Source organism: Maylandia zebra, linkage group LG22 (assembly GCF_041146795.1).
Source record: "Maylandia zebra isolate NMK-2024a linkage group LG22, Mzebra_GT3a, whole genome shotgun sequence".
In the NCBI taxonomy this organism is placed as follows: Eukaryota; Metazoa; Chordata; class Actinopteri; order Cichliformes; family Cichlidae; genus Maylandia; species Maylandia zebra.
This window is the reverse complement of record NC_135187.1, coordinates 7,677,552-7,704,983: the sequence shown is the minus strand read 5'-3', so window position 1 is coordinate 7,704,983 and position 27,432 is coordinate 7,677,552. Positions and strand designations below refer to the sequence as shown.

The 27,432-nt window shown below is 44.1% G+C and overlaps 1 protein-coding gene across 21 annotated transcripts in view; it reads left to right on the top strand.

Annotated features, from left to right (window-relative positions):
* macf1a (microtubule actin crosslinking factor 1a) overlaps window positions 1–27,432 on the top strand; it is a 237,642-nt gene that overhangs the window by 163,208 nt on the left and 47,002 nt on the right. For all 21 annotated transcript variants that reach the window (XM_076879037.1, XM_076879039.1, XM_076879041.1 and 18 more), the window contains 20 exons: window positions 31–198; window positions 2,730–2,921; window positions 3,013–3,186; window positions 3,430–3,553; window positions 3,660–3,859; window positions 4,013–4,330; window positions 4,423–4,589; window positions 5,978–6,134; window positions 6,236–6,347; window positions 7,188–7,250; window positions 7,531–7,769; window positions 7,911–8,040; window positions 9,107–9,306; window positions 9,706–9,933; window positions 10,021–10,297; window positions 10,514–11,106; window positions 11,219–11,407; window positions 11,487–11,693; window positions 13,210–13,527; window positions 13,627–13,809. In XM_076879037.1, coding sequence (XP_076735152.1) covers window positions 31–198; window positions 2,730–2,921; window positions 3,013–3,186; window positions 3,430–3,553; window positions 3,660–3,859; window positions 4,013–4,330; window positions 4,423–4,589; window positions 5,978–6,134; window positions 6,236–6,347; window positions 7,188–7,250; window positions 7,531–7,769; window positions 7,911–8,040; window positions 9,107–9,306; window positions 9,706–9,933; window positions 10,021–10,297; window positions 10,514–11,106; window positions 11,219–11,407; window positions 11,487–11,693; window positions 13,210–13,527; window positions 13,627–13,809 — 4,239 coding nt within the window. The remainder of the gene's footprint in view (window positions 1–30; window positions 199–2,729; window positions 2,922–3,012; window positions 3,187–3,429; window positions 3,554–3,659; window positions 3,860–4,012; window positions 4,331–4,422; window positions 4,590–5,977; window positions 6,135–6,235; window positions 6,348–7,187; window positions 7,251–7,530; window positions 7,770–7,910; window positions 8,041–9,106; window positions 9,307–9,705; window positions 9,934–10,020; window positions 10,298–10,513; window positions 11,107–11,218; window positions 11,408–11,486; window positions 11,694–13,209; window positions 13,528–13,626; window positions 13,810–27,432) is intronic.

Sequence of the window (27,432 nt, the reverse complement as noted above, 5' to 3'; positions counted from 1 at the left end):
ACTGCCTCTCCTGTATCGTTTATCTTGTAGGACCGTCTGAGAAAGTCTGAGGCTCTGAAAGATGAGCTGACAAAATTCCTCCAGGAACATGGAAGTTTGGGTACCTGGCTGGAACAAAGTGAACGGGATCTTCGTTCTCTTGGCGAAGGAGAAACAGATGCACAAGGACTTAAGGGCAGGCTAGACGAGCACAGAAAGGTACATGGAAGTAGAGTCCAGCCAGTCGTTGCTAACACAGATGGTTTCCTTCATTATGAAAGGTTTTTTGTTTTTTACTAGAGATGGACCGATCCGATATTACGTATCGGTATCGGTCCGATACTGACCTAAATTACTGGATCGGATATCGGAGAAAAATAAAAAATGTAATCCGATCCATTAAATATCACGAAAGCACCTCACAAAACTTGCAACACGCCGTAACTCACCTCAGAACGTTAGCACGTCGGAGCAGTATGCATCACGTGATAGAGCGGCTGTGGCATGCGGGACCTGTCGGTGGTCTGGATAGCATTTGGAGCTTCGCTAGCAACCCGGCATTTCATCTCCGACAAAGTTATCCCCGAGAGAAGTAAAGCAAGTGTGTAAGTCCATCTCTGAATGTTTGTAAAGCATTCCTGCGTTAAGCTTACCAAACGATATATGGAGCGACTGCCTCTTCTTGCTGCTACTTCAATCATGAAACTGCTTAATGATCAGCTGATCGGCTTTTCTGTCGCGAGTCCGTCTCTCTGGTTTGTTTTTGGCCCACTTTGCACCAGAAAGAGGAAACCAGCGGCTGAACAACAGCAGCACGTTTAAGCTTGATCAGCTGTTGTTAGAATGTATTTAATATTACTTTCTACTCGAGGATCTTTTTCTACGTAGCTGACGCTGGTAACTGTGCAGGGGCGGATCTAGCAAAGTTTAGCCAGGGGGGCCGATAGGGCATGAACAGGGAAAAGGGGGCACAAAGACACACTTTTCTTTCTTATTCTCATTTAAAATGTCTAGCTTTTAATAAATAATTATCCGAATCTTACACCCAAAGTTTTAATTTGATGTAAAATGAATAGAAGTCCATTACTGTATATAGTAACTATTAAGTCTAATATATATATACCCTAGTAAGCTATAGTACTTTTTCCTTTGGGAAGGTACCATCTGTGCAGTCTGCAATTTTGTTGAAGAAAGATGTTGAATCTATTTAATATTTCTTGAAAAATAATTGATTTCTGTGCTTTTTTTTTCACACTGCATCAAATTAAGGTTGATTACGTTGATTAAGCATCATGAGGTGGAGTGTGAGGGGTGGTTCCCTATTTTTTATTTATTTATTTTTGTTGTTGCTGGGAGTTGGAACCCTATTAGTTAGGTTGCTTAATATTTACGCTAAGTACTCTTTAAAATACCAGAATAGGGAGGATGGTGTAGGTTTAAGTTTATTAGATTGATCAGTATTGCTGAACTATGAAATATTTTTTTTGCATACAGGTATAACAGAATAGCTTTAGTGTAGTTGTTGTTTTAAACTTGAGTATGAACTTATACAAAATGCAGCAAGATATTTAAAAAAAAAACCAGTTTTGTTGATTAAAAAACACTATATCGGATTCATATCGGTATCGGCAGATATCCAAATTCATGATATCGGTATCGGACATAAAAAAGTGGTATCGTGCCATCTCTATTTTTTACAGAAAGAAAATGCTTAAGATAATTTGGAAATGATGTTATGACATAGTTTTTACACTAGAGCGACAGCATCTCCAGCGTTTACAATACTGTGAGAACAATCATCGGAGCTCAGCAGGCAGGGGTGCAGAGTTGAGCTTTGTCTTCATGTTGGGTTATTATCTACACTGTGAAAGTTAAGACAATAAGCCTTTTCAAAATAAAACCAACCTTTTGTATGTATGTTGCATCAATTTTAAAAAGTCTAGGAGAAAGTACATGTTACAGCATTAAAACCTTACCTGTTTTCATCTGTTATGTTCAACGCTTTTATATATTTCAATATGAAGTTTCTCATGAAGATCACAAACTTATACATATGGACTGTTTCCAAATGGGATGCCAGTATTTCTCCACAAGAGGGAGCTGTTGTATCAAATAAATTTTTCACATGATGCTGACCTCAGTCCTGCAGATAGAGACAAGGTGGTGATGCCACTGGGTGAGCTGCACATCTGTAAAGCCTTTTTTCCCTCTCAAAAAAGAAGGAAAAAGCAAACCTTTAGAAGTTCAAACTCTGTACTGCATCTACTACTGAGCAGAAAATTCTCCAGGCAGACAAGTTTGCTTGTGGCGTTGTGGCTCTGCAGTTTGAATGAATTAGCCGAACGTGGTTTTTGCTGCTTTGAACTGAAGTAAATGGGCTGGGCCCAGATTGAAATCACTGTTCTAATGTATGTTTTGTTGTTGTTGTTTTTCTTTAATTATCCATGGGTGACTAAGTTTCCACGCTCCAGTTCAAGTTATCCATATGTTTTTATATAGTCTCACATGTGGGAGGGGGAGGGAAATTCCACTTTACCAGTTTAGGATAATTTACTCATGAAGAGTCCCCTGGTACCTCATTTACAGTGTTTTATGTGTTTTCCTTACACGTTTTTCCCACCCATTCTTGAAATTTGAACTGATGACCTTCTGATATAATCGTGCTTTCCATGAAAACTTAAAATGATATTTTCCACTTAAACTCTGTGAATTTATTCCCAATTGACCTGTAAATATATCTGTAATTCCAGCTTGCCGAAGATGTGATTTGCCACAAGGCGGACTTGCGCTTCGTTTCCATCTCGGGTCAGAAAGTTCTGGACTCTGTTCAGGGAGCTCTGGAGCAAGGTGGTGGTTCAGATGCATCTCTGGAGAGCACCAAGCAGCTGGTAACTGACAATCTACAGGATGCCAACCACAGATACACCACTCTACACACCAAGGTGAAGGAAGTTCTGATAATCATTAGGAACTGTGCTAAACGCCACATTTGGTTCATGTATATGCTTAAAAACCTTTGTGTGCTATGTGCAGTCAACAGAGTTGGGCAGCCGTTTGTCCGGCCTGTTGGAGAGATACCAGCAGTACCAGGATGAGGTCGTCTCCCTCCACTCCTGGCTCAGCACTCAGGAACAGAACCAAAGCATAGCGAAGGCCAGCGCAGAGACAGACCCGCAGAACCTACAGAACACACTACGACAAGTACAGGTGAAGCATGCAATGACAAACACCTGCATTAATGAGCACAAAATGACAGAGAAAAGAGAAATTATGCAATTGAGACACATTCAAAAACATGGCTTAGTTTGCAGTCTTCATTCCATAGCTGTATACCATGCAAAGAAATTATGAAAAACATTAATTTAATTTTTCAGATAACGAAAAAAGGCTGTAATATTTGTGAGGATTATAGGAAATATTTATGGGTTTTATGGGTATCTCCATTTCCAGCTGCTTCAGGATGAGCTGGCAGAGCGCTCGGTGCAGCTGGAGAAGGTGAAGAGGGCAGGAAGAGATCTGGTCAGCACAGATGAATCTCCTTCCCTGAAAGCTGTTGACATCCTGTGTGCTGCAGGTGATTTAATCTGCCAAACACGTTGACTTCAGTTATAATCACAGACCACAGAGCCTTTATTTGGGCTCTTTCACAGCTTGACTTGTTTCGCACACTTTCTCTTTAGATGGCTTGGAGAAGAGATTCGACTCCCTTTCCACATCTGTCTCAGAACGGGCCGAGCAGCTGCAGACAGCTGTGGCCCAATCTGTCAGCGTCCAGGAGGGCCTCAAGGGTCTGCTGAGCTGGTTGGACAAACTGGCTCTGAGCCCTGGACCAATTGAACCCACTGCACAGGCTGTACAGGATGCCCTTACTCAGAACCAGGTGGGATAATTACCAAAAGAAAAATGCTGAATTTTTTCACAAAGTATAAAACATCTGAAAACAAATTGCCAGAATTTTGTAGGTTTATAGTTATAATAAATATCCATCCTACTCTAAAAGGACCTCTTTTTTTTTTTCATCTTTCTTGTTCAGAAACTTCGGCAGGAATTACTCTCCCGGCAGGGCAGTGTGGACGCAACACGAGACTCTGTTTCCAAACTGCTTCACACCTCAGACGCCTCCACGGCTTCAGGCCTTCAGGGGAGTTTAGAAGATCTGACTCAGCGCTTCACTGCAGCACAGGCCAGCCAGGCTGAGAGGGAAGCTGAGCTCAAAGGGCTGCTGCCCAAGCTGGAGAGCTACGAGCGGCTGGGGTCAGACCTCCAGGTCTTCACCCAGAGCCGAGTGAAGGCTCTGAGTCCTGTCGGTCAACCGGACCGCAGCGTGGACGACTACAGGCAGACCATTGAGGTTAGCAGGGTCGACAGATTTTCATTAATAGGTCAGTGGATTGGTCATACGGTGGCTCCGTCCAACATTTTTGTCTGTGTGTGTTTTCTCAGGAGGTCCGATCGGAGCTGGAACAGGAAGCCGGGCAGCTGAAATCCTTCTGCAACCTTGGCACCGAGCTCAGCCAATCAAAACCCTTCAGTAATACTCAAAGCTTATTGGACAATGTCAAAGAGGTCACTGATGAATTCAACCAACTGGAAGAAAATGTAAACGAAAGGTAAAAACACCAATGTGAAAAATGCACTTTCAGGTTGTGCAGCTGTAAATGTGAATAAGTGTTTTTAAAGGGACCCAAACTGTGTTGTAAGGAAAGAGTTCATGCTCACAAGTTTTTGGGGTTTTTTTTGGTGTTTGTTTGTTTTTTGAGTAATAAAAATCATAGAAAACAGAAACTTTTACAGCTAATGTCCCTTTAAATTTAGATAACTTGGTAATTTAAGACTTTTTTTTTATAACAGTATAATATAGAATTTAAATTCAAGTGTGCAAGTTTCCTAAAAGAGGATGATGCAGCTCCTGTCTCATCAGTTGCCAGGTTCACTATAAAATACACAAGAGGGCCCCAGATACAAATCTCTGAACAGTGCCATGGCTCCTTTATTTACCATTTGCTCCCAGATGTGTGAATCATAAAAATGTCAGCCCGTTCTAGACTTACTTCAAATGAGACGACCTTGGAGATGAATTCAGAGCAAACCTAGGATGTGGTTTGATTCGTCTAAGATTGAGTTTTATCTACTTTTAAAACACTGTGTGAGTGGAGCGGTTTCCAAATTTTGTTTTCTAAATCTGTAACCTTCACGAGGCACCGGTTGCTATGCCTACAAGGCCTGACGTTGTATCAGTGAGCAGCCACACTTAAAGCCTGTTAGCAGGGGGTTGGGAATTTATAAATACCATCAGTCTGGTGCAGATTTATTGGATTATAGTTCAGATTGGTGGGGCAGTCAGCCTTCTGTAAAATCAACATATTATTTCTAATTTTATAGTGGCTAAACGGCACTCATACGACGTACTGTAGGATGTGGGTTTGTTTTAATCTTACGTGATGTTTCTCAGTACTGGGGTACAGTACTGTGTCTCTCTGTGTGAGCCTACTGTATTCAAATGAGTGAGAACTGATGTGTTGACCGGGGTACTAATATAAGCAGAGTTCACATGGCTCATTGTCCGTCCTATAAACTGCCCGCTCAGATAACTCCCAGCCTCGAATCCCGAGGGAGAGAAAATAGCAGCGTGATAATGATACTGCTCCATGCCAGACGTCTTCTCAGAGCTGTTTTGTCTGCAGGCAGTCAGCACTTTTCCAGCTTTAGCCCGACACAGATCACATACGCAGAGGGAGGTCAAGGCTGGACCTTGGCTGGTTCATGTCAGCAGTGTTTTGTCTGGGCATTTTTCTGTCTTTAAAAAATTACAGTGGGTAACTGTTTATACTGTAATGGATCACATGATTACTTGACATTAAAATGAAAATTAAAAAATGTGTTTTTTAAGCAGAACTTTCCCTGCTCTGGTTCTCCGTACGTTCTCTGGTCTCTGTCTACGACTTGTTTTCTTCACGTTGTCGTCTTCCTTCCTCATCGTCTGTTTTTCCACACACAGGTTTGCTGCCATTCAGGCCTGCGAGCAACAGCTGCTCCAGTTCCGCGGCCTCTCCAGCTCCCTCGTCAGGTGGCTTCAGACAGCACAGGACCAGCTGCCCTCCAAAGAGGCCAACCTCAACACCGAGGGCCTGCAGAGGAGAGTTCAGCAGCTTAAGGTTAATTAATTTGGCTGTAAATGATTCATACAATGTGAATCATGGGAAAAAATATATCCATGCTACTTGAAACGACTCCTTAAAATGCTTTATGACTTCAGGACTTGTTGCACGACTGGGAGTCGCAGGGATCCCGAGTTCAAGAGCTAAACAAGACGGGCTCCGAGCTGGAATCGCTCATCATCGATATCACCGCTCCTCAGACCAAAACGGGTAAGAACGAGGATGCAGAAGCTGCCAATCAATAAGCACTCTCACACTCTGCTTCAGTTTAAATGACTTTGTTTACGCATGAGAGCGCTTTTAAGTGAGAATTACAGACGGTGTGGGCGGGGGGGAATCATCGGAGGATTTATAAAGTAATTTGACCTGAGGTAAACAGATATGAAAAACAAATCATGAATTAAGAACTGCAGGAAGGCGACAACAAAAACAACAAGTGTAATGAATCTGTATTAATAATCAGACCTGTCGCGGTACATTCCTGTGATACAGCTAAGCTATGACGGCACGTTTAAATAATGAAGGAAACAGGGAGTGCTGCCAACTTCTAAAACAGTTTGTTACCTGCAGACTTTGCAGGGAAACCCAACAAAACCACAAACTAAATCCCAGACTTTTCCAGTTATTTTCTCCGGCTTTGGACCACATCAGAAACATTTGTATCCACTCACTTCTAGGTGTTCTGCCCTCTGGTTACATGGTTGGAGATTCTTGTGTACACATCTTAATAGTTAAGTCAAATAAAACCAAAACAGAAGTAGGCGAATGGTGTGAGTGTTTATCTTGCTGTGTGTTACACACATTAGATTCCTGTGTCCATGTTCAGACTGTCTTTTTCTCCCAAGTCTGTCTCTCAGCGTTCCTCACTTCCTCCCGAGCATCCTGTGCCGATATTGTTTGTACGCTGGCAGATGTTTTTGGTACCGTTGAGCACCTGTGTCTGAACCTTTTTTCAAACCCGTTGGTTCGTCGCTCGCCACGTTGATGTTTGTGCGACGGTGTTTGCATGAGCATGTTGTACTCAGTCAGCTGTGTGTGTTTTTCTCCCAGGTGCTCCTCACATCAATGGCTCAGCAGGTCCCAGCAGTGTCAATGGCATTCACACCTGTAAAGGTGAGCTCTCCCTCCAGCTCGCTCTCTGTCCTTTTCCTGTGCCCCCACTCTGTCCTGTCACTGCTGGCTTTCTGTCCATCCAAAACACAGCAGGTATATTTATTACATTAAAAAAAATATTGGTGTCTCCACTGCTTCACTCCAAAGTTTCTCTTTATGTACAGTTGTGGGTCTTCCTATCCTTTTGCTCTGAGATTTTGCCTGTTTGCTGGTTTTCTCTGTTCTGGTGTATTCGGGGTTTTCTAATATGTTCGGGGTTTATGCCTTTTTTGGCCCTCAGATCTGACAGAGCTCCAGGTAGCAGTGTCTGATGTGAACAGTCGATATGACGCTTTGGGCGGGGAGTTAAAGGAGCGTCTTGGTCAGCAGCAGGCCTCGCTGGAGCTGAGGCAGAAGGCCAGGCAGGGCACAGAAGAGCTTAAGAGCTGGCTGACAGACAGAGAGGAAAGCCTGAAACAGGCACAGACCGCCTCTCCCTCCAAACCGGAGGTGGTACGAGCTCAGGCCCAGGAGAACAAGGTAAAGGATAGACTCTAATGCTTTGTGGTGCCTTTTTTTCTTTGGTAAAAATGCAGCAAAGTCATCTGTTGTCTGTTATAACCAAGTTTTGTTTGCTTTATTGAATAGCTTTGATATGCAGACGTTGTTTTTCTTCTGCAGGCCCTGCTGTCAGAATTGGCCGAGCACTCAGGAAAGGTGGAGGAGCTGAAGAGCACGCTGAGGAAACTGATTGCTGAAAACCCAGATTCACCAGAAGCAGACACCTGGAGACAACAGCTGCAAGAGATAGGTATGTGCTGTAGGTGACGGCGGAAAAGGTGATGTAGGACTGGACAAGCCTCTAGTATGGAGACAAGAGACGGGAACGGCTGAGCTTAGCGTAGTTTTAAAATAATGTGATGGGAGTGTTTCCGTTGGATGAAAAAATAAATGTATGAAGGATGCTCAATGAGTTGCAAAGTATGCACTTACCTGTGCAGTACACCCCAAGTAAATCCTGTGTGTAGGAAACGGGAATGAGCACTGCACTGCGCAGTACTTTTGGAGAGATTCATTATGAAGACGATGCACTGTGTCAAAGCCTGAGTGATTCACGCAGAGGAGATGCAAGTCAGTGATGTAGAGAACAAACACTGCCTGAGGGGCTTGACACAAAGAAACGCTGATTTAGAGAAATATGACTTGTGATACCCGTAGCAGTCAGGGAGTTTATGTTCCCTCATGTCAAGTTTGATAAATATGAGAGGACAATAAGAAACAGATAAAAATGCAGATGACTGTAGATGTAGACTGTGCTGGAAACGTAATCTTTCCAGACTTCTTTAAATGGCCTTAAAAGATGACGGTTTTTTTTGCTTAGTTGAAAATGGCTCTGAAGGAAACTTGCACGTTACTTCAGAATTTGTAATAACTTTTATATGAGATGACGAGAAGGTGAAATCAATACCGTCCAGGGAGAGAGTGGGAAGCGTTCCTGTCGGAGCTGTTTGTTCACTCGAATACTTGATATTTTTACCCTATGAGCGAACAGAGACAGAAATATGTAAGGTGAAATCCAAGAAGGAGGCCTTTATATTTCATATTTCATAAAGTCTTTTCAAAGCCATGTGGACCGAGTACACACACACGCACTGCAGGATGCCCAGAACATGAGTCAGTGAAGGAGACAGAAGAGGTAGGAGGGGCAGGGGAAGAAAAATCTAATATGACTGAGCTGTAATGTTGCACAGCTAAATGAAAAAATATTCCCTAAACAATCTGTTCCCTTTGGTTAGTTTTTAGATGAGGAATATACAAACACGTTCATCAACAGTTTGACTGAAGTTTTCTCACGTCTGCTTTGATTACTTCCTCAGACTCCCGCTGGCAAACGGCTAATCAGACCGCGGCTCAGAGGCAGACTGAGCTCGAGACGTGCGCTGATAGGCTGGGCAGCTTTGCCTCAGCGGCCAATCAGTTGGGTCCTTGGCTGAGGGAGAAGGAGCTGATGATGAGCGTTCTTGGACCCCTGAGCATCGACCCCAACATGCTCAACACACAGAAACAGCAAGCACAGGTATGCTCACCTTATAAAGCCGCAAGTGCTGTTGGCCATGTGGTCCTATGTGCAAATTTCTCTTCATCTTCTGGTTCGCTGATTTAATAGGTTGAAGTTTGCCCGTGGTGAACGGTGATAGACAGATCACCTGCCAAGTATTTTTGAAAGTGCCAGCTCTTTTCGCAACAGTTTACACGGACAAGTTCCCAGATGGTTCTGTCTAACAAACCATCTGCTGTGTCAGGTTACAAGTACGTGGCAGAAAATGTAAAAAGAATTAAAGCTCTGAGTAGGTGAAACAGTGATGTTCAATGAAAATCCAGCACAAGAAAAAGTGACAGATTGTATGTTTTTGATATCGACAGGTTACTTCATTGAATTTGTAATGATGCCTTTGATCTTTCCTCTTTCCTTCAGTTCATGCTGCGGGAGTTTGAGACCCGGCGGCCACAGTTTGACCAGCTGACTCAGTCAGCTGAGGGCATCCTCTCCCAGACCGGTGACTCTGCTCAGGACCCCAAGGACCTGGCAGAGGTGCGTTCTGAACTGGGCTCCATCTCCCAGCAGTGGGAGGACCTAACGAGCAAATTGACACAGAGGTCGAACCACATCGATCAGGCCCAAGGAACCAGCGAACGGTACCAGGTAAGACTGAGACAAGTCGAGAGGTTTCAGCAGAATCTTGAGTCACATTCCTCATGTGGTGGTAAACATTTCTAATCTCCCATTCAGGCCTTGCTCCGAGATCTTTCCTCCAGTCTGTCTGCTCTGAGTGAGAGGTTGGATGCTCAGGCCTCACTGAGCGCTCAACCCGAGGCACTGAAACGCCGCCTGCAGGAAACCGGAGAGATCCGATCTGTGCTGGAGAGAAGGCGGACCGAGCTTGCCGAGGCGGAGAAGCTCTGTCAGGAGCTGAGCGCCATCGTGGCTGAACCCTACCTGAAAGAAGAGCTGAGCAAACGACTGGAGGGTGTCAGCGGGCCGCTCAAGAGTTTGGAGGAGCGTGCAGGTATGTGGAGTTTATGTGGCACATTGAATGATTATCATTACTATTTTACAATTTTTATTATTGTTATGATTGATAATTGTTGATGCAAAAACCTGCTACTAACTAACTCACTGATAAATACATCAGAACCTTCTGAAGTCCTTTTTGTCATTTTTATTAATGTACTTGTTTGGTGTTTGTTTCTAATTCCTCTTGCTCTGCTTTTCTTTCCTTTAGCTGACGGTCTGTCTCAGCTCCAGGCTGCCCTGTCGTCCACCCAGCAGTTCCAGCAGATGTTTGAGGAGTTGCGCTCCTGGCTTGACAAGCAGACAGATCCTAGAGAATCATCAACCGTCGCCCTGCCCTGTCAGCCGGAGGCCATTCGCTCCCTGCTGGCAGAGACAGATGAGCTCCAGCGTGGGATTGCCAGTCAGCGAGGCTCCTACGAGCTGATCCAGGCTGAGGGAGCGTCGCTCCTCGCCACTCTACCAGTAGACGAGCGCTCAGCCCTGCAGGCCCGTCTGACCTCCTTGAGACAGGACTGGGAGGGCCTGAACCACAGGATCTCAGACAGGGAGGCAAGACTGAAAAACACTCTGAACAAAGCAGAAACTTACCAGCAGTACAAGGCTGAGCTGGTACCGTGGTTAGCAGACTGCGAAGGGAAAGAAAAAGAGCTACAACCATCACTTGACTCGTCTGCCCTGGATGAAGCCTCGCAGAAAGCACGAAATCTGTCCCTGGACATCGAGAGACGACAACCTCTACTTGAAGCCTTTAATGCTGCATCTGATCAGCTGCTGGAGCAGTGCTGCATCGGGGAGGAAGAGGTATGGACTGAAATATGGAGACTGATAAATCCATTCATCTGATTGACGATGCAAGATTAAAATGTATGAAAAAATCTAAAGTTCAGTAAATGATAAACACGTTTTTTTGTAGGTACGTGATGAGAAGGCTCAGCTGAACCGGAGGGTAGATGGACTGGGCGAAAGCCTCCACAATCGCACTGCCCAGCTGGAGGAGCTGGCCAGCCGTCTGAAGGAGTTTGAAGAAGGTAGACAGGCAGTGGAGAGGAGACTGGAGGCTGCCAAGCACCAAATCGAAGTGCAGGAGGCTCTAGGACCTCAGGTACTGAAAAGCATTGATCATTAACCTTCACACTTACGTTATTGCCAGCAGTGACCACATCGCCTTCTTTCACATTCAGGCATGCAGTGCCAAAAGCCTGGAGAGGTTGAGAAGTCAGCAGGAGAGTCTGAGATCCTTGCAGCCTCAGGTGGTCTACCTGAGAGACCTGGCTCAGGGGCTGGTGCAGGATGCACCCCAGACACCAGGAGGCAGCACAGAGGGAACACGGAGACTCCAGGAGCAGGCCAAAGATGCAGAGAAAGAGTATGAAGATGTTACTGACAAGGTGGGGAGCAGGGTCATTGTAATTAAAAAGGGAGGGGGTTTGTTAAAGTTTCTTTAATGTACTCGGGCATCAGATACATCTGTGTTTATCAAAAAGGGTGAACTTCCTGTTCCCTGATTACCTGTACGTGGCCTGGAATTGTCTAAAATATACTTGATGCACATATTAAAGTGCCAAATCTGCCACCCGGGAACATGCTTTGGTAAAACAGCAGGATGTGACAAAGGGGCAGTGATGAAAGGAGCCATAAAAGTTGATGAAACCCAACCAGCAATTTTTGCAATCTGGACTGAAGACATGTTTTACCACCGGACGAACGATTTATTCCAAGGGTCATTGTGTGAGATAAGATAAGATAAGATAACCTTTATTAGTCCCACACGTGGGAAATTTGTTTTGTCACAGCAGGAAGTGGACAGTGCAAAAGTTATGAGGCAAAAATTAGAATACAATAAGAATAAATACAGTACACAACTGTACAGAATAGAATAAAATAAAATACTATATACAGTAGAATAAAATAAAATAAATATACAATAAGATAAAAATAGAATACAAATACAAATACTATATACAACTGAGTAAGTGTGAGAGGGTGTCTGATCTAGTGAGTGTGCCAGTGAACTGAGGGAGAGCAGAACAGCTATAGCTGTCAGAGGAGTTTGGCTGTTAATGTTATAGTAGTGATGCTGTGTATGGTCGGTGTGGACGTTCAGCACTTTGTCACAGTTTGAAATGTAAACCAGAGCGTTCAGAATTCAGCGCCCATAACGTTTCATCTTATTTCTGCAATCCAGCTTCCATATATTCCATTTAAGGTCACAACTACCACACAACTTCTCACTGATTACAGTATCGAAGCCATCAGGCTACGCTGGGATCCTCTAAGATGTTTTATTTACCTTTTTTAAAACAAGACAAACTATCGATCTGATGACATTGCTGCCGAGGAAACAGTTCTGCGGTGCTTTGCGCAATGATGCTTCTACTGTCCCTTCCTTGCACCTACACAGACGAAATCTATTTATACTCGCTGCTGTGTTGCATCATTTTCTGGTTTGGTTACACGTTGTTCTCTAGCCTTGAGCTGTTGCTTTGGACAGAAAATATTACCACACAGGCTTCTCTCTGTCTGATTAATTTGTGGTTTGAACAAGCAGTCTTCTGTTCTAAGCTGATATCATTACTGGGTCTCTATTCTTATTAAATTTCTGGTTCTTGTTTGTTGCTTTTGTTGCTTTTTAAAAAAAAAAAGAAAATATTTCCAAAAAAGTAGTCACTGCACTGAAAAGCAAAAAGTCGTCATGCTCTTTCTGCCCTTTCATTTGTGATGTTTTCTGGTTTGACGCTTCAGAGAAAAGAGATTTCATGTCAGAGTAAAACGTGGGGAGATGGTCTTTCAGTTGTAAGGCAGATGCTGCTGTATTTTTAAATCTCTTTAACGTGTGTTGTTAAATTAATGCATTTTAAGGTCAAGTACAATCATAGTTAAATACTTGTTATCCTCCTCCATCAGATCGAGCAGTGCTGCTCCTCCCTGGAGTCACGGCTGCAGGGCGTCGGCGAGGTCCAGGCTCACGTGCGGGACGTCTTCTCACGTCTCGCCGACCTTGATGATGAACTGGACTCCTTCAGTCCCGTTGGACGCGACGCGGACTCCTTGGCCTCTCAGGCCGACGCCCTGAAGGGCTTCCTCTCCCGTCTGGCCAACCTCAGGACTGAGCTGGAGGGCCACGCGTCAGAGTGTACCACCATGCTGCGGCGCGAAGGCTCCTCTCCCGACCTCCTCGCACTCAGGAGGGAGACGGAGGCTTTGAGCCGCCAGGCCGGCAAGGTGAGTGAAGAGGACGCTGATGTGATGGAGGTTATCCTGACTCGTGGCGGCTTTGGTAAATGTTAGTAACATCCTTGATTTGTGTTTTCTGCTCTCTAGCTGAGTGAACGCGGCCAGGCCAGGTTGGACCAAATCGAGGATGCTGCGGACCGTGTTCGTGATTTCTACAGGCTGGTGGCTGAGCTGCAAGGCCTGCTGGGAAGAGCAGAAGAGAATCTGAATGCGCAGGGCCTGGTTGGCACAGAGGTGGAGATGATTAAGCAGCAGCTGCAGGAGTTCAAGGTAGGACTCACTGGTTATTAACGTGGATGTGTGCAGTCTGTGTGTGTGACTGTGAAAGCAGCGAGTTTGCAGCCACTGAATTCGTTGTCACTGAATGTTTTGAGGTTTTTCAACAAGGAATCAGATTTGCAGTAGTTTGTACCAAATCTTCTTTTTTCCTTGTTACATTCAGCTCGATTGTGTGATTTCCACTGTTCGTTGTTATGACTACAGTATATGTATGATTCTGAGAAGACAAGAGTTTATCATCGGCTCAGGCGGGTATTGTGTCTGCTCGTCGACGACATGCAAGAATCTAAAATAGCTCTGGGTGAACGGGTTGTTCGTGTTTGTGTGTCTCCCTTCTCATGATGCCATTGAAATGAAATTGCACAGATACACAGCGACTCTTCAGCGTAACATGAGCTTTGATTTAGAGCTGCGTGTGTGTGAGTGAGTTATGAATAGTGACATTCAATATGTGTCTCTGAGGGGGTCTGTATCTGTGCTCTTCCTCTTGCTCATCTCTCTAGAGACCATGAGGTACATGGGTGGGGGTGAGTGTGTGTGTGTGTGTGTGGGGGGGACTCCTGTTGTGCATCAGGACTCGGACACGGTGATTAGCTGAGTCACATGTCTCTTTGAAACGCCTGACACGCTGCTGAATCACGCAGCTCCTGTTCTTTTAAGGATAGTTGTGGTTCTGTCAACATTTCCAGCCAATATGTGAACGCACTCTCCCTCCCTCAAATACTTATGACGCCCCTCCCTCCTCGTGATGTTCAAGCCCCGCCCAGCTAGCGTTTTTACCTCGTTAGCCTCGTCACTGTGGTGATGGAAAATGATCTAAATTTGATGCCGAGGCAAAACGAGTCTATTTTTTCCTTTTCTTGTGGTTGAGACGAGCTCGGGTTCTGTAAACACAAGGAATGGCTGTACTGTCTTTGTTTGTGCTGCTCCTTTTTACCTCGAGGATTTGAGGCGTTTGAGGACACGTTTCCCAGCGTGAGTCTTCGGTGGTAGTCTGGGCGTTACATAAACTTTCTAAACCATATAAATACAGCTTGCACTACACAGAGAGTGCGGTTTTAAGCTTATAACATACAACATTAGATACTGAGAGGCTGCTAGCCACCACAGAACCACCCAGCTTCAGACTTCAATCAAACCAAGATTTGATCAAATATTTTGAATCCTGTGTTGCAAATTTACAGTTTACGGGTTTAACAATTACTAAGAGGCTGGAGCTGAAAGATTAGAAAAGAAAAATAAAGCAAATGACACATTTGCTGAGTAGAAATTAAATTGCCTGTAAAATTACTGGAAGGACTCCTGAAGACGTGACCTCTGTAAGAAGTTTATTTTGTCCTGTTAACAGCCCATAACCCAAAGTTTCTGGATTTACAACGACACAAACACAGCACATTCTTTTCAAGTTGCTTCACAACTTCAATCGACAGCTGACTTATTGTGGCAGAAGACTGAACTGCAGGAAAATAAATACTGGAGTAAGAAATGTGATAATTCTGAGCCAGTGGATCCAAATTTAGGATCTGACTGTTTACACACCGCATGTTTACAGTGAGGTATTAACCTAAATAATGAAATCCTTAATCCTGTATGTACTGTAATACTGTAAGTTGTCATTAAGACATAACTGTTTACAGCTCGTTCTGCATTTAAAGAAAAAAATCCCGCTGGGAGAAACTCCTGGCACCTCCAGTGTTCGGTTCACAGGCCTAGGCTAGTCTTTCAGTCTGACTTCTCTCGTTAACGAGTACATTTTCTTGACATGATGTAATATCCTGTCCACTTTAGACAACTATGTGAGAGCTCAGGAGTAGTATGCAATGAGTCCCACGCACAGTCAGTGCATTTTCTGCCATCTGCAGCTTGTGGCGCTCCAGGAAGGTCCTGCTTTTTCAGGATGATCGATGACTCGCATAATATGGGCGCTAATCATTTTTTTGCACACGACAAATTTAGTCTGAGTCGTCCTCGTCCCCTTGAGAGCGATCATCTCCGCTGTTGTCGAGATGCGTGGGTGGATCAAAGAAGAGTTTTTACTCATTCCATGTGACTCTTTGTTCCTGTTTCTCTTCATCCTCAACTTTTTAAACCTCTGCACCTTTCTTGTTTTCTTCCATCCTAATTTGATTATTCGGATATATTGAAACATCTTAATTTCCGGTGCGCCTCCTTCTTGGCCTACTAACCTTTCTTTGTGTGCGTTTCTGGGTTTTTCTCTCTTCTTCCCCCTCACCGGGCTCTTAATGAGAGCGAGCCGAGGGAATGTGTAGCAGAGAACAAACAAATAGAGGAGATAAAGAGCTGCTGAAAGAAGGGAAGGATGAGAGGAGAGATCCAGATAAATAGGCTACACTTGAAAAACGGAGCCACATCAAAGAGTCTGAAGCTCCGTCAAATATTTTGCACTTGAATTAATCATGTTAGCGAGCAGATCTGCAGGTGTACTAATGCGCCATATGACTGGGAGTAATTAGGTCAAACCAATATTTCAGTGTTTACAAGGTTTAAAGAGGCAACTGATATTATTTTTTATCAAATAAAGCATGTTTCATATTAATAATAAGCAGCTTTTCCAGCATATTTTCATTTTGATGCAGAAAAGAAATCGCTTAACAAGATTTTAGCCCTTAAATGAGTTTACACAAGCACGCATCATACGCATGGTGACAAGAAAAAATGTTTCTTAATTAAATACAGTGAAGGTATTATCTAATGTTCAATTTATTTGTGGATTACGCTCACACGCTATTTTTCCCTGGTTAGTAAATCTGGCCCTCGGGATCTTCCCTATAATGTCTATACAGATTTCATTGTTCTCAGATGATGAAGCAAAGCTGCAGCATCGCTCAAGCTCAATCTCCGATCAAATAAAGAAACATACATACAGCTACATAACTTGACACACGACAATAAAATGCCCATACCGCCTTAAAAAGCCACGAGCATGGCTGTAGACCTGATAAATGGTCTACTCTATTTGCTACAGTGTGAAATTGCAGCATTTCAGCTGTAGTGAAACAGACGCAATCAAAATATAAGTCAAATATTCCATCGCGTGTCTGTATGTGTTATTTAAGAGGTAAATAGTTTGTGTTGTTTTTCAGTGATGAAGACCTTTCCTCTATTAAAGCTGTGAACTGTGAGCCGAGGTGCAGACAGACTGCAAAAATATCACGGGCAGAATGTATAATAGCTACTGTCTGCAGGGTATGTAGAGCATGGAGAAATGGTCTGTCACTCTATCTGGGGGCAGGGGGGGTATTTATAGGAGGGCACCGAAGAGAGGATAGCAGGGGGGATATTGTGAAGAATCGAGAAAAAGACAAACTATCGGGCAGGATTACAGATACACAGGGAAAGATGAGGAACTTTGTGATAGACGGTTTACGTTGCTCTGGTCTTCTGTCTGACCCCGTTTTGACTTTTTTCATTTTTTTTCTTGGTAGCTGAAGAATATCTTGTCCTGTGTCTTCTAATAGTCTTGAGATGAGAAAATGTCTTTCGTCCACTTTTGTGAACCAGCCCTCCTGGTTTTGTTTTTTTCCCCTCCACCTCTCTCTCTGTTTCACTCTCTCTGTAACCGATCCAGGCTCATTTCAAACCTAAACATGTCTGTCTGGCTCTAAAACAGACCGGGCCACCCCTCTCCCCTCTCTTCAGCCCCCTTCCCCTCCCCCAACAGACCCCTTTTCCAATCCAGAGAGATGATGTCATGCCAATGCTTAAAAAGACCAGTGGGCTCAAGATGAGGTGTGTGTGTGTGTGTGTGTGTGTGTGTGTGTGGGTGGGTGGGGGGGGGGGGGTGTATGGGTGGAGGCTAGCCGTGGGATGATGGGGTCATGGGAGTGGGTGGTGATGTTGTCAGATTATTGTTTAAAGTTCCCAATGGTGATCTCACAGAGGCTTACTGAGTCAATGAGGGTGCGAGAGAGCAGTCTCCTTCTGCTCTTTGTCTCTTTATTAGCATTCCTGTTACACTGCGATTTATTCAAGACACTCCGAGCCTCGGAAACATCATTTTGTTCTTAGATAAACATCTAAAAGTTTGGCTGTGAGAAACTGAAAGTGAGCAGATGTCACTGACTGAAAAATGTGATGTTTAATGTAAAAGTTTTTTGGCAGGGGTTGAAAATCCAAGAAACCGCCACCTCGATGTCACCCACGGGTTTGTGAAGCCTCATTTTGAATCTCGATTTTAGCATTTTGACCTTCACTGTGTTGTTATTTCAAACCAAGAAGTGCTAATGTGTGAGCTAGGTTATCAAGCTCCATCACTAGACTGTATGGGTACACATGCACATATACCTGTTAATTAGTGCTAAGTAACATCTAAATTAAACTAGTATTTAACTATAACCAGGGCACAAACTTCTTGAACAGACTGTTCAGTTCATTAAAACCATGAATTGGGCTGAGAGGTTGAGTTTAGTAACGGAGTTAACAGAGAAAGCAGACACGCCCCTAATGAGGAAGTCTTAATAATATTTAGGCAGGTGAGTGTTAAGAAATCCCATGCAGAGTTGTCATGATGGAAAAAAGTAGCTTTAAAGACCAAATCTTTTTTAATAATGAGACTATGCGTTTTAACGAGTCGGCCTCAAGTGGCCACTAGAAGAACTGCAGCTTTACTACTTTGTTTTGCTCATTTTTAACCCCGAAAGCTTGTTTATATCTCTCAAATCAAGAAGCCAGTAGCAGCTTTGTTCGGGTAAGCAGAGCTAAAAAGTAACATCAGTGTACTAACATACTGATGTTTACCATTTTTACTGTCTCAGTATTCTTAAAATAGCTAATCAGAACGAGACATTAGTTTTCTCATGAAACACATTATTGGACTTTGATTATCGTGCCAGATGAAAAAAGGGAGGCTAACAAAAGTTAATGCAGTTCATTTATCAGTGGGTGCATAAATGTTTGCTCTTTGTCCAAGTCTATTCAAAAGGTTCCAGTAAATCATAAAACGTTTCAGTCTGGTCTATGTGTTCGTTCTCAAACCCTTGTTGCATTGGCACTGATTTAATAATATGCCTTTAGGAGAACATGTACGATGTAATGAGCCGGCAGTGCTGCTGCCTGCCTGGCTCTCTGTTCCCAGCAAGAGTTTTGCCATTTATCATGTACATGTTTATACTTGGCCATCCTGTTTTCACATATGCGCTACCGTGGAATCTGTGTTTGTATTTAGGGTTGCTCTGTGGCCTGATGAGAGGTGTGTATGCACTGCGCATCAGAGGATGCTTCTAATTCCAGTCTTTTTCGGGTTGCAACCGGAATCTCAGCTGTCTGCTCACCCCACCCTCACACACAAGTACGCACACACGCACATCAGGGTGTGGCTTCAACATCTCTCTGCATGCCCCTGGCTCCCCTCGTCCCTAAGCAGCTGACATAGTCTCTGGGTGGGATGAGAAGGCGCGCACACATATTCACACTGGTGATTTAGCAGAGGGGCGTTAGGAGGCTCTAAACCCATAACTGCAGATGGACATTCCTGGGAAGGGCTGGTTAGTCTGGGTGACATCGGCACAGCAGGCATCTGTGTGTCCTTGTGTGCACACGTTTTTGTTAAAATCCCAGTTCTAAATCATGCCTGCGCACCTCCTCTGTCTTCACCCCTTCCATATCCTCCTCCCTCGCACCTTTTTCCTCCTCTCCGCTGTGTCAGCCTCCTTCGTCTCTCCTCTCCACCTCGCCATGCGCTAGTTTTCAGTCCTCCAAGAATCTGCAAGCCTGTGACTCACTGTCCTTCCCCGCACCGACTGTGTCAGCAGCTATTTAATGATGGGTGTAGAAGTCGAGCCAAACTGGGCCAGTAGCTCACTGGTCGTCATTTGGCCCGCTGTGAAGCTGGAACATGGCCTATTTTCACCTATAAGGTTGTTTGCGCATTTAGTCCTTTATCCTTTGGTAAGCAGCAGTAAGGTGGATGCAGATATTGAACCTTTCAGCGCCCCAAATGTTGTGCTGTTTTCCAGTTAGTCATACATTCCTAGATAAAACTTCTTGGGAAGATTTTTTTGACTTTCACATATTTATGATTGTGTAATTTCTTTGTAATTTAACCAGCTAACCATGACTCTTGAGAGAAAAGCAAAATTCTTTTGCACTACAAGAACAGTGGTAACATTACTAATACACTCACAAACACACAGAGTCAGCGTACAAATGTAAAGGTGTAATATAAAAACTTATTATTAATGTTAAAGCTAAAAAAAAAACCTGAAACATCAAAACAAGTCCTGATCAAAAGCAGGAGCAGTGAAGTCACCTTCAGTGGATTCAGTAAAAACCGTTTAGGTGATTAATTGCACTTAATCTGACAAATAGAAAACATATGATACTGAAAGAGTGAATCCAGTCGATGCTCCCAGCCTTATATTTTTGAAGTTCGGCTTGTCTAATGGAACTGAAAAGTTTGTGTGCTGTCAGTAGAGTTCAGTGTGTCAGAACCCAGTAACCCTCCCATGACTCCCCGCCTAATCCAAGTCATACATCATCTGGACGGCAACTCTGTTTACTGGCTCTCTGAATTTTCCTGGACTACTTTCTGTCTCTCTGATCTCTTTCTGTCTGCATATTCGTGTCTAATGCGAGTGTGTGAGTCTGTGTGTAAGCCAAAGACAGATTCAGTGTGTGTCTGAGGTCATGACTCTTATTTTTACTGCTGCATTTTCTTTTTGTCCCTCTGAGAGGCCGATTGGATCAAAGTAATATAATTTATCTTATCCTAAAACCTGAGCCTTTCGGCTGGACCTTTTTATAACACACACATTTACACAGATGTTTCACTTCAGTATACATCTGAAAACGACTGAGAAGTGAGCAACTGTTTTGTCTGTGATCAAAATGTGTCCGGGATGGTGTGAGTTAACGCGCATATATACGTGTGTGTGTGTGTGTGTGTGTGTGTGTGTGTGTGTGTGTGTCTTGGCCTCCCTCCTCTCAGGTCCTATATTGTTTCAGCTGTTGTGAATTAGAAAGGTATGCCACAGCTCAGCCCGGTCTTCTCGCTCTCGCTTTTTTCCTCGCTCTTTCTCTCAGTTCAGAGAAATTCGACAATACTGACATAAATATTTTCACAAAACTTGTCCAACAGGACCCGATAAGATGGAACTCGATATCATTCTTCTCTCTCCAAATACTGGGCATAATAAAATAAACATAATAAAACTGAATAATGCTGCAGGTCAAGCCAAGATAGACTTCCTTGACACTTGAAAATGTTTAGAAAAGAATTAGTGTAACATTTATTCTTATGACCTCTGCACCAAATATCGAGGCATTAAAGCTAACAGTGTAATATAATATTTGCTAAACTTTATAGACACGTTTCAGACCAACGTATACAGCCTTTCAAACAACTTGTCTTTTTTTTTTTTACAAAAGGTCTTGCTCATACCAGCAAACCATTTTCTTCATGCGTTACAGCAGCGCTGCCAAAAATAAAAGAAACAAACTGTCGTTTTGAGTCAGATTGTGAGTTTTGATGTGAAACACAGCAGATCTGTGCAGCTTTTACTTGTTTTTCTAGGCAAACCCAGAAGTTGGTGCCATGCTGGCTTCCTAGACAAAAAGCTTTCATTTTTGTGTTATCACAGTAAATAAGATCTGTGTGTGGTGTGGGAAAAGTTATTGGTGCTTACCGGCTTTTTCCAGCAATGCGATCTTTACAAACTGATGCAGCTTTGATGATTTTTGAAGTTATGCAAAAGCAAAATGCACAAACTCTATGGTCTCATTTAGCGACTAGTACAACAAAGACATTCTCAGGGACACAGAAAAGCTTCTAAATTCACAAGTTAAGCATTTGCTTTCTTTGTAACCTTTCACTGTTTTATGCTGAATAAAAAGAATAAAAGCTGTATCATTTCTGAACCTTGGGTTAACTGTACCGTATTTTCTGCACTATAAGGCGCACTTAAAATCCTTTAATTTTCTCAAAAATCTACCCTGTGTATGTACGAATTCTTATTGTGTTTACTGACCTCTAACCAATTTTATGTGGTACACGGCGTCATATCCATAGCACAACTTTGGTAAGCTATGAAGCCGCACTGCTTGATGGATTGTCGGAGCATTACGGCTACCGTAGTCAGGAGCCTCGTGGAGTAATCTGGGTCCAAAACTCCGTCCTCTTCAGGTCCCAAAGTCAAACGAACATTGCGGCATGACTGAGAGTTAAAAACTGTCTAAATTCTTTCATCTTTAATAAAATGATCAGCATTGCTGCTTTACCAGGTGTAACAATTAAGTTTAACATCCAGGCATCCATGAAAACAGAATTTATTAAATTCAGCGGAGTTAGAAGTTAGCAGGAAGTTAGCTCGCTAGTTTCCACCTAAACGTGATGTAGCATGTTCTGACTGAGATTTCTGAAAAATTCAAACGTACTGCTCTGCTATCACTTCCAACATAAATGAAGACAGAAAAGTAAACAGCAGTGACGTTTGTGGGGTTACTGAAGTTGGACTAGCTGGTATATAATGATGCGCTACATGATCGCTAGCAAAACAGCTATGTTAGCATAACATTAGCACAGTGAACCCTAACAAGTATCAAATATAATTCTTGCTGTTTCGTGATGTAGTCAACCGTAAAGCTTGTAATGGTGGTTGTTTACCTTGTGCTTATTGCGACTGTCATCCGCCTTATGATGGCATATAATAAACAATAAATAAATGCCATGGCTGAGAGCAAACACACTGAATGAGAGATTTTTGGGCCAGGAGGGTGGTGTAAGATCCCAGTGAGTGCGAGTCAGGTGTGTGAACGTGGATGTGTGGGAGGAGGAAGAGGCTCGAATAAAAACAGCAGAGGAGGCATGCCAGAAAGAAAAAGGGGGATGACCTCTGGATTTGACTCCTTGGCAGGCTGCCTCACAGGTGCTGTGTGTGGGTGAGAGAGAGAAACATGAGGTCACTGAAAACGGAGGATCAGCCTATTTTTACACACTAAAACTGATCAAATGGTGTAATCCACCTCAGAGAGCTGACCTCCAAAGTGTTTATAATGTGGAAAGTCCTTCCTGCATTAATCGCACATGGACGTTAAACTCCATCTGTAACATAGACTGCTGGCTGCCAGCTGAATGAAAACACACTGCAGGGTTTGGCTGGGGAGAGTGTGAAGTTCTTGTTTTCCTAAAAGAGTGTGTGTGTGTTTGTGTTTATGCATGTGTGTGTGTTCACATGCAGGCTAATTTACCGTTAAATTGAAATGCACACAAGCAGCTGCCTACCTGCAACACACACAAAGCAAATCGGCCCCGAAAATCTGCAAAGTTTCAAACTACCATTATGACCATCATTGGTGTGTTTATGTGATTGGCAGGTGCTTTTATTGAACATGTTGTGCGCGATGGTGGATGTGCGTGCCTGTTTTTACTCAGAGGTGTTCGTGGTGTTTTTGTATGTGGGTCCTTGTCCTCTTTGTGTGTCTCTCTCTCTCAGACTGAGGAAGCTTGAGAACAATAAATGCTTTCACGTGCACACAGGCAGGTGAAACGCTCTGCTAGTTAATATAAAACTACCCCTGAGAGTTGGAAAAAGGGAGGGTGATGGAGATGGCAGTTACTTTTTTTTTCCTGCTACCAGGTTACTACAGAGGGGGAGGGAGCTTGAAAAGCAAGATGTTGACGAGGAAAATGACATTAAATGGCAGCGGTTTGAAGAGACAGATTATAGATTTACTTTGGCTCGTGGAGGAGGAGGGAGAGGGGGGAAAAAAGTATATTTTCCTGTCGACAGGTGTTCCCCCAAGAGCAAATAAACGACCCAGAAAAGTCAATAATACATACTTTATGCCCTCCACCTGTGTTTGTGTTAATGTCACTTAGCCACACTAAGTGGTTTCAAGCCTCTAGGTGCAGACAAAGGCAGTGTGAGCCTTTAACTCGGAAAGCAGGCCATTTAGTGCACACTGCACCTCGGTAAAGTTTGCACCACAGGATCGGCCCCGGGGAAAATTAAAGCCCTAATCCTTACGCTCTTTTACTCCTCTCCGCCTCTAAACAGCCTCGCTACTGCTCATCCCATCAACTGTGTGACTGTTAAACTAGCTGAGACGACTGAGGAATGAGTGGAAATCATAGTAAAGCAGGGCAGCGCAAGTGGATCCGCAGAGGACTTGACTAATCAAATTTAATCTTTAGCCAATCCAGGGGGGCACGGGTGGAGGCACAGACAATGCGGCCTGTCAGTAGTCAATGAGGTAAAGAGGGGGTAGGGTTAATTTAAATGAATAAATTAAACTAGCCTAATCTAATTACCAGCCCCTCATCGTCCTTTTTGGCTCCTCCACTCTTCATTTTTTGTTTTTACTTTTTCCCCTCAGTGCCTGTCCTTCCTCCTCTCCTGGTAGCTGGCCCACATCTGCGAATGCTTGGCTTTAAACCTTGTTGTGGTCTGTGTAGAGGGGATTGTCAGTTAGCCGTGGGTCACGCGAGATTTTGCGAGCGCTGCATGCATGCATGCGCGCGCGTGTGGGTGTGTGTAGCGAACTCTGTGACAAACCCCTTTTGTTTCTATGAAGACGTTTGCCTTGGACGCGGCAATGACAGCTGCAGGGCAACTGACAGAGAGGGGGTGGGTATTTGGAGGGAGGGCAGTTAAAAAGAAAGAGTGGAGTATTTAGCATATTTGACATGCAAGCCACGGGTTGATCTGTGCAACAGTTGAGAATGAGGGAGCTGTGAGGCGTTGCAAAGCAGTGGAGTAAGCTAGAGAGAAAGAAAGTAGGCTTTCCTCGATTCAGATCAGCTGCCAGGCTGCTTTAAACAAACAGTTGTGTTGAAAAAGGAAGACGAACCAGAGAATGAGGAGGAGGACGAGAACCACCACAACTGGCACTGAGCAGCCTGTAACTTTGGATGAGGAGAAGAAAAACAAAGTGGCTTAAAGTTCTCTACCTTTGGCATGTTGCCATGTTAGCTGGTATCCCCCTTCTGACTGAGTGGGTTGCTGCTCGGTGGTTTATTGCGGCCACCTGAAGAAGCTCCCTCCTCCTCCTCTCCTGTTTTTTTTTTTTTGTGCACAGCCCCTTTTCCTCTTGGCCCCTTGGTGTCTCCCTCTGACACACTCTCACACTCTCTCTCTCACACACACACACACACACACACACACACACACACACACTCCTCTGCCGTGTTGGGTTTCAGTGAAGGCGCAGACGGGGAATGCACAAGTGGAGCCTGTGAATATCACAGACTTTTGTGTGTCTGTGTCTTCTCCATATTTATTTTTTACACGAGCAGCTCTTTTCCCTCTTTTTTTCTTGCTACCATCACTTGGACTGGACACCGAGAGAACTTGTGACTCAACTGAAACGTGGGAAAACTCTTTGACAACAGGGGCAGTAATGGAGTGAATAAAAACAGGCTGGACTTCCTCGTCTGCCTTCAGCCTGGACTATTGCTTTAGAGAAAAAAGAGAGCGACGGCTCATTGCTGATAAGCCTCATTCTCTGCCGTCGGCTAACAGTCCCACCCCCTCCTCTCCCTACCTCCATTCCTCCCTCCTCTCTTTCTTTTTCTTTGACTCTGTATCATTTCCCTCTGTGTGGACAGTGTTTTTGTCCTCATAGGAGGAGGGAGGAGGTTTACCCTTCGGAGAATTAAGAGTGGATTACAAAGCTGTGATGAATGCAGCCGTGAATGTAGCCTGCTCACATCGCTAGCCCCCTTCTCTCTCTTTTTTTCTCTCTCCCACAGTACCAAATCTGGCTACAGTGGCAGCCAGACAGTGTTAGTGAGATACTGTATTATAGTGCCTGCATGAAGCAAACTCTCAGCTGGGTTATCATATAGTTGGTTTTTTAATTCATACTTTCCCCCCCCTTTATTTATTTTAAAACGGTTTTAATAGCATCCCTTTATCTAATCTGCTAATTTTATTTGGTAATCCTCTTCTGCACAGCCCTCTCTGGCTCCACGCTCCCTCTTAGCACACTGCCTCCTTTTCTCTCGCTACTTAACTCCCTAACACCTCTCTCTCTCTCTCTTTCTCTCCCTCTCTCTCTGCCTCTGTCGCATGTGTGGTTTTTTTTTTTTTTTCTTTGAGGGAGAGGAAACCAGCATGATTGGAGCACTTCCTGTGTTTTAAAACCAGTGCAGGAAACAGAACAAACGGAGCTGAATTCAAACACAAACAGCGAGAGTAGCGAGGGAGGCAGCCAGCGAGAGAGAGAGCGAGGGTGAGGTGAGGCGGGGGAGCAGCAAGAGAGCGAGAGTGAGAGGAAAAGAGGGAGATTTTTTTAGCAGCTGCAAACCATTTCAGCTCTGTAGTGGCCTGAGAACAGAGGCTGTGAGAGAAAGGAAAGGGAGAGGAAAGCTTGCGGAGCCCACACGTTTCAAAGGCAGAGAGGAGGAACTGCGTGGCACTTTGTTTCATTCTCACCACGGAGTCGAGACAGGAGAAAGAAGGCTGCGGAGAGAGAGCGAAAGGGAGCGTATCCTGGGATTGTCTGCTGGTAGAGAGGGGGAAGACCCTGCCTGCAAAGCAGAGCTCGGACTGGAGCTGGGAGGGCTGTCTGGGACTTTGCCCTCTGGATACAGTCCCACGACTCACCGCTCTGCCCTTCTCGCCTGCCTTCCTGCTTGCCTGGCTGGTCCAGGATCCAACCCCCAGCCCCCCTCCTTTCTCCTCTCTACCCCCAGATGCCCTCTTTCACTCCAGCCTCACCCCTCCAGGAGCATGCCTGCTTTCGATCCACGGTACCAGCTCTCCCCTGGAGCTGCAGATGATCCGAGGATAAGAGAGAAAGACAGCAGGATAAAAGAAAGGAGTTGAAGCATGGATGAGGATTTCTTCTGATTTCTCTTTGTTCGGAATACATTTTCATTAAATACGGGATAGTTGTATGGATTACGGAGTGGATTTTCTTTCACTAAAGACTGAATGACTGATAATCATACTGATGAGACGTTTTGGAAAAAATTCAGGGTTTTTCCTGCAGGCATAAACACTGACTCTTTGTGATGAAAGTGGAGGACAGAAAAAGACTGCCTGAACAGTGACTGGACCACAAAGTGGCATTGACTTGGTAAAGGAATTTCTATTTTCATGCATTTTCTTCTGCACCTTTTTTTTTTTTTTTGCCTTAAAAATCCTTTAAAAGATACAAACTTTTTCTCTTCTTTCCTGGATTTTATCTGTATTTTCCCTGCAAGAAATATTTTTGAAAATAAGAAGATAATAGTGAAACGTGTTCTCGGAGTTAGTACTTTGCTGTTCCTTGCACCCCACGCAGCCTTTCTTTTATATAACTGAGAGTGGGTTTTCTCACCTTAAAAGGAGACTTTTACACTTCCATGCCTGCCTCTCAGAGGCTGCTGAAGTTGTCCAAGCTCTCAGCCTTTTCCTGTTGTGCCACAGAGAAAAGAGGAGGCCAGAAAGGAAGGAAGGAGGCTAGAAGCTTGCAGGGGAGTCGAACCGGAGTCGAGGAATGAGTTGTTGTGCCTATACTTGAATATGAAGGAGAGGGGATTGCTTTGCCTTTCAGACAGCAAAACAAAGGGATGTTATCTGCATGGTGCTTGCCTCACCTTGGACTACTCAGAGGGGGAAATGACGACCGTTTCTTTCCCTTCCTCCCCGTGCTCATCCCTCTACCGTTTTT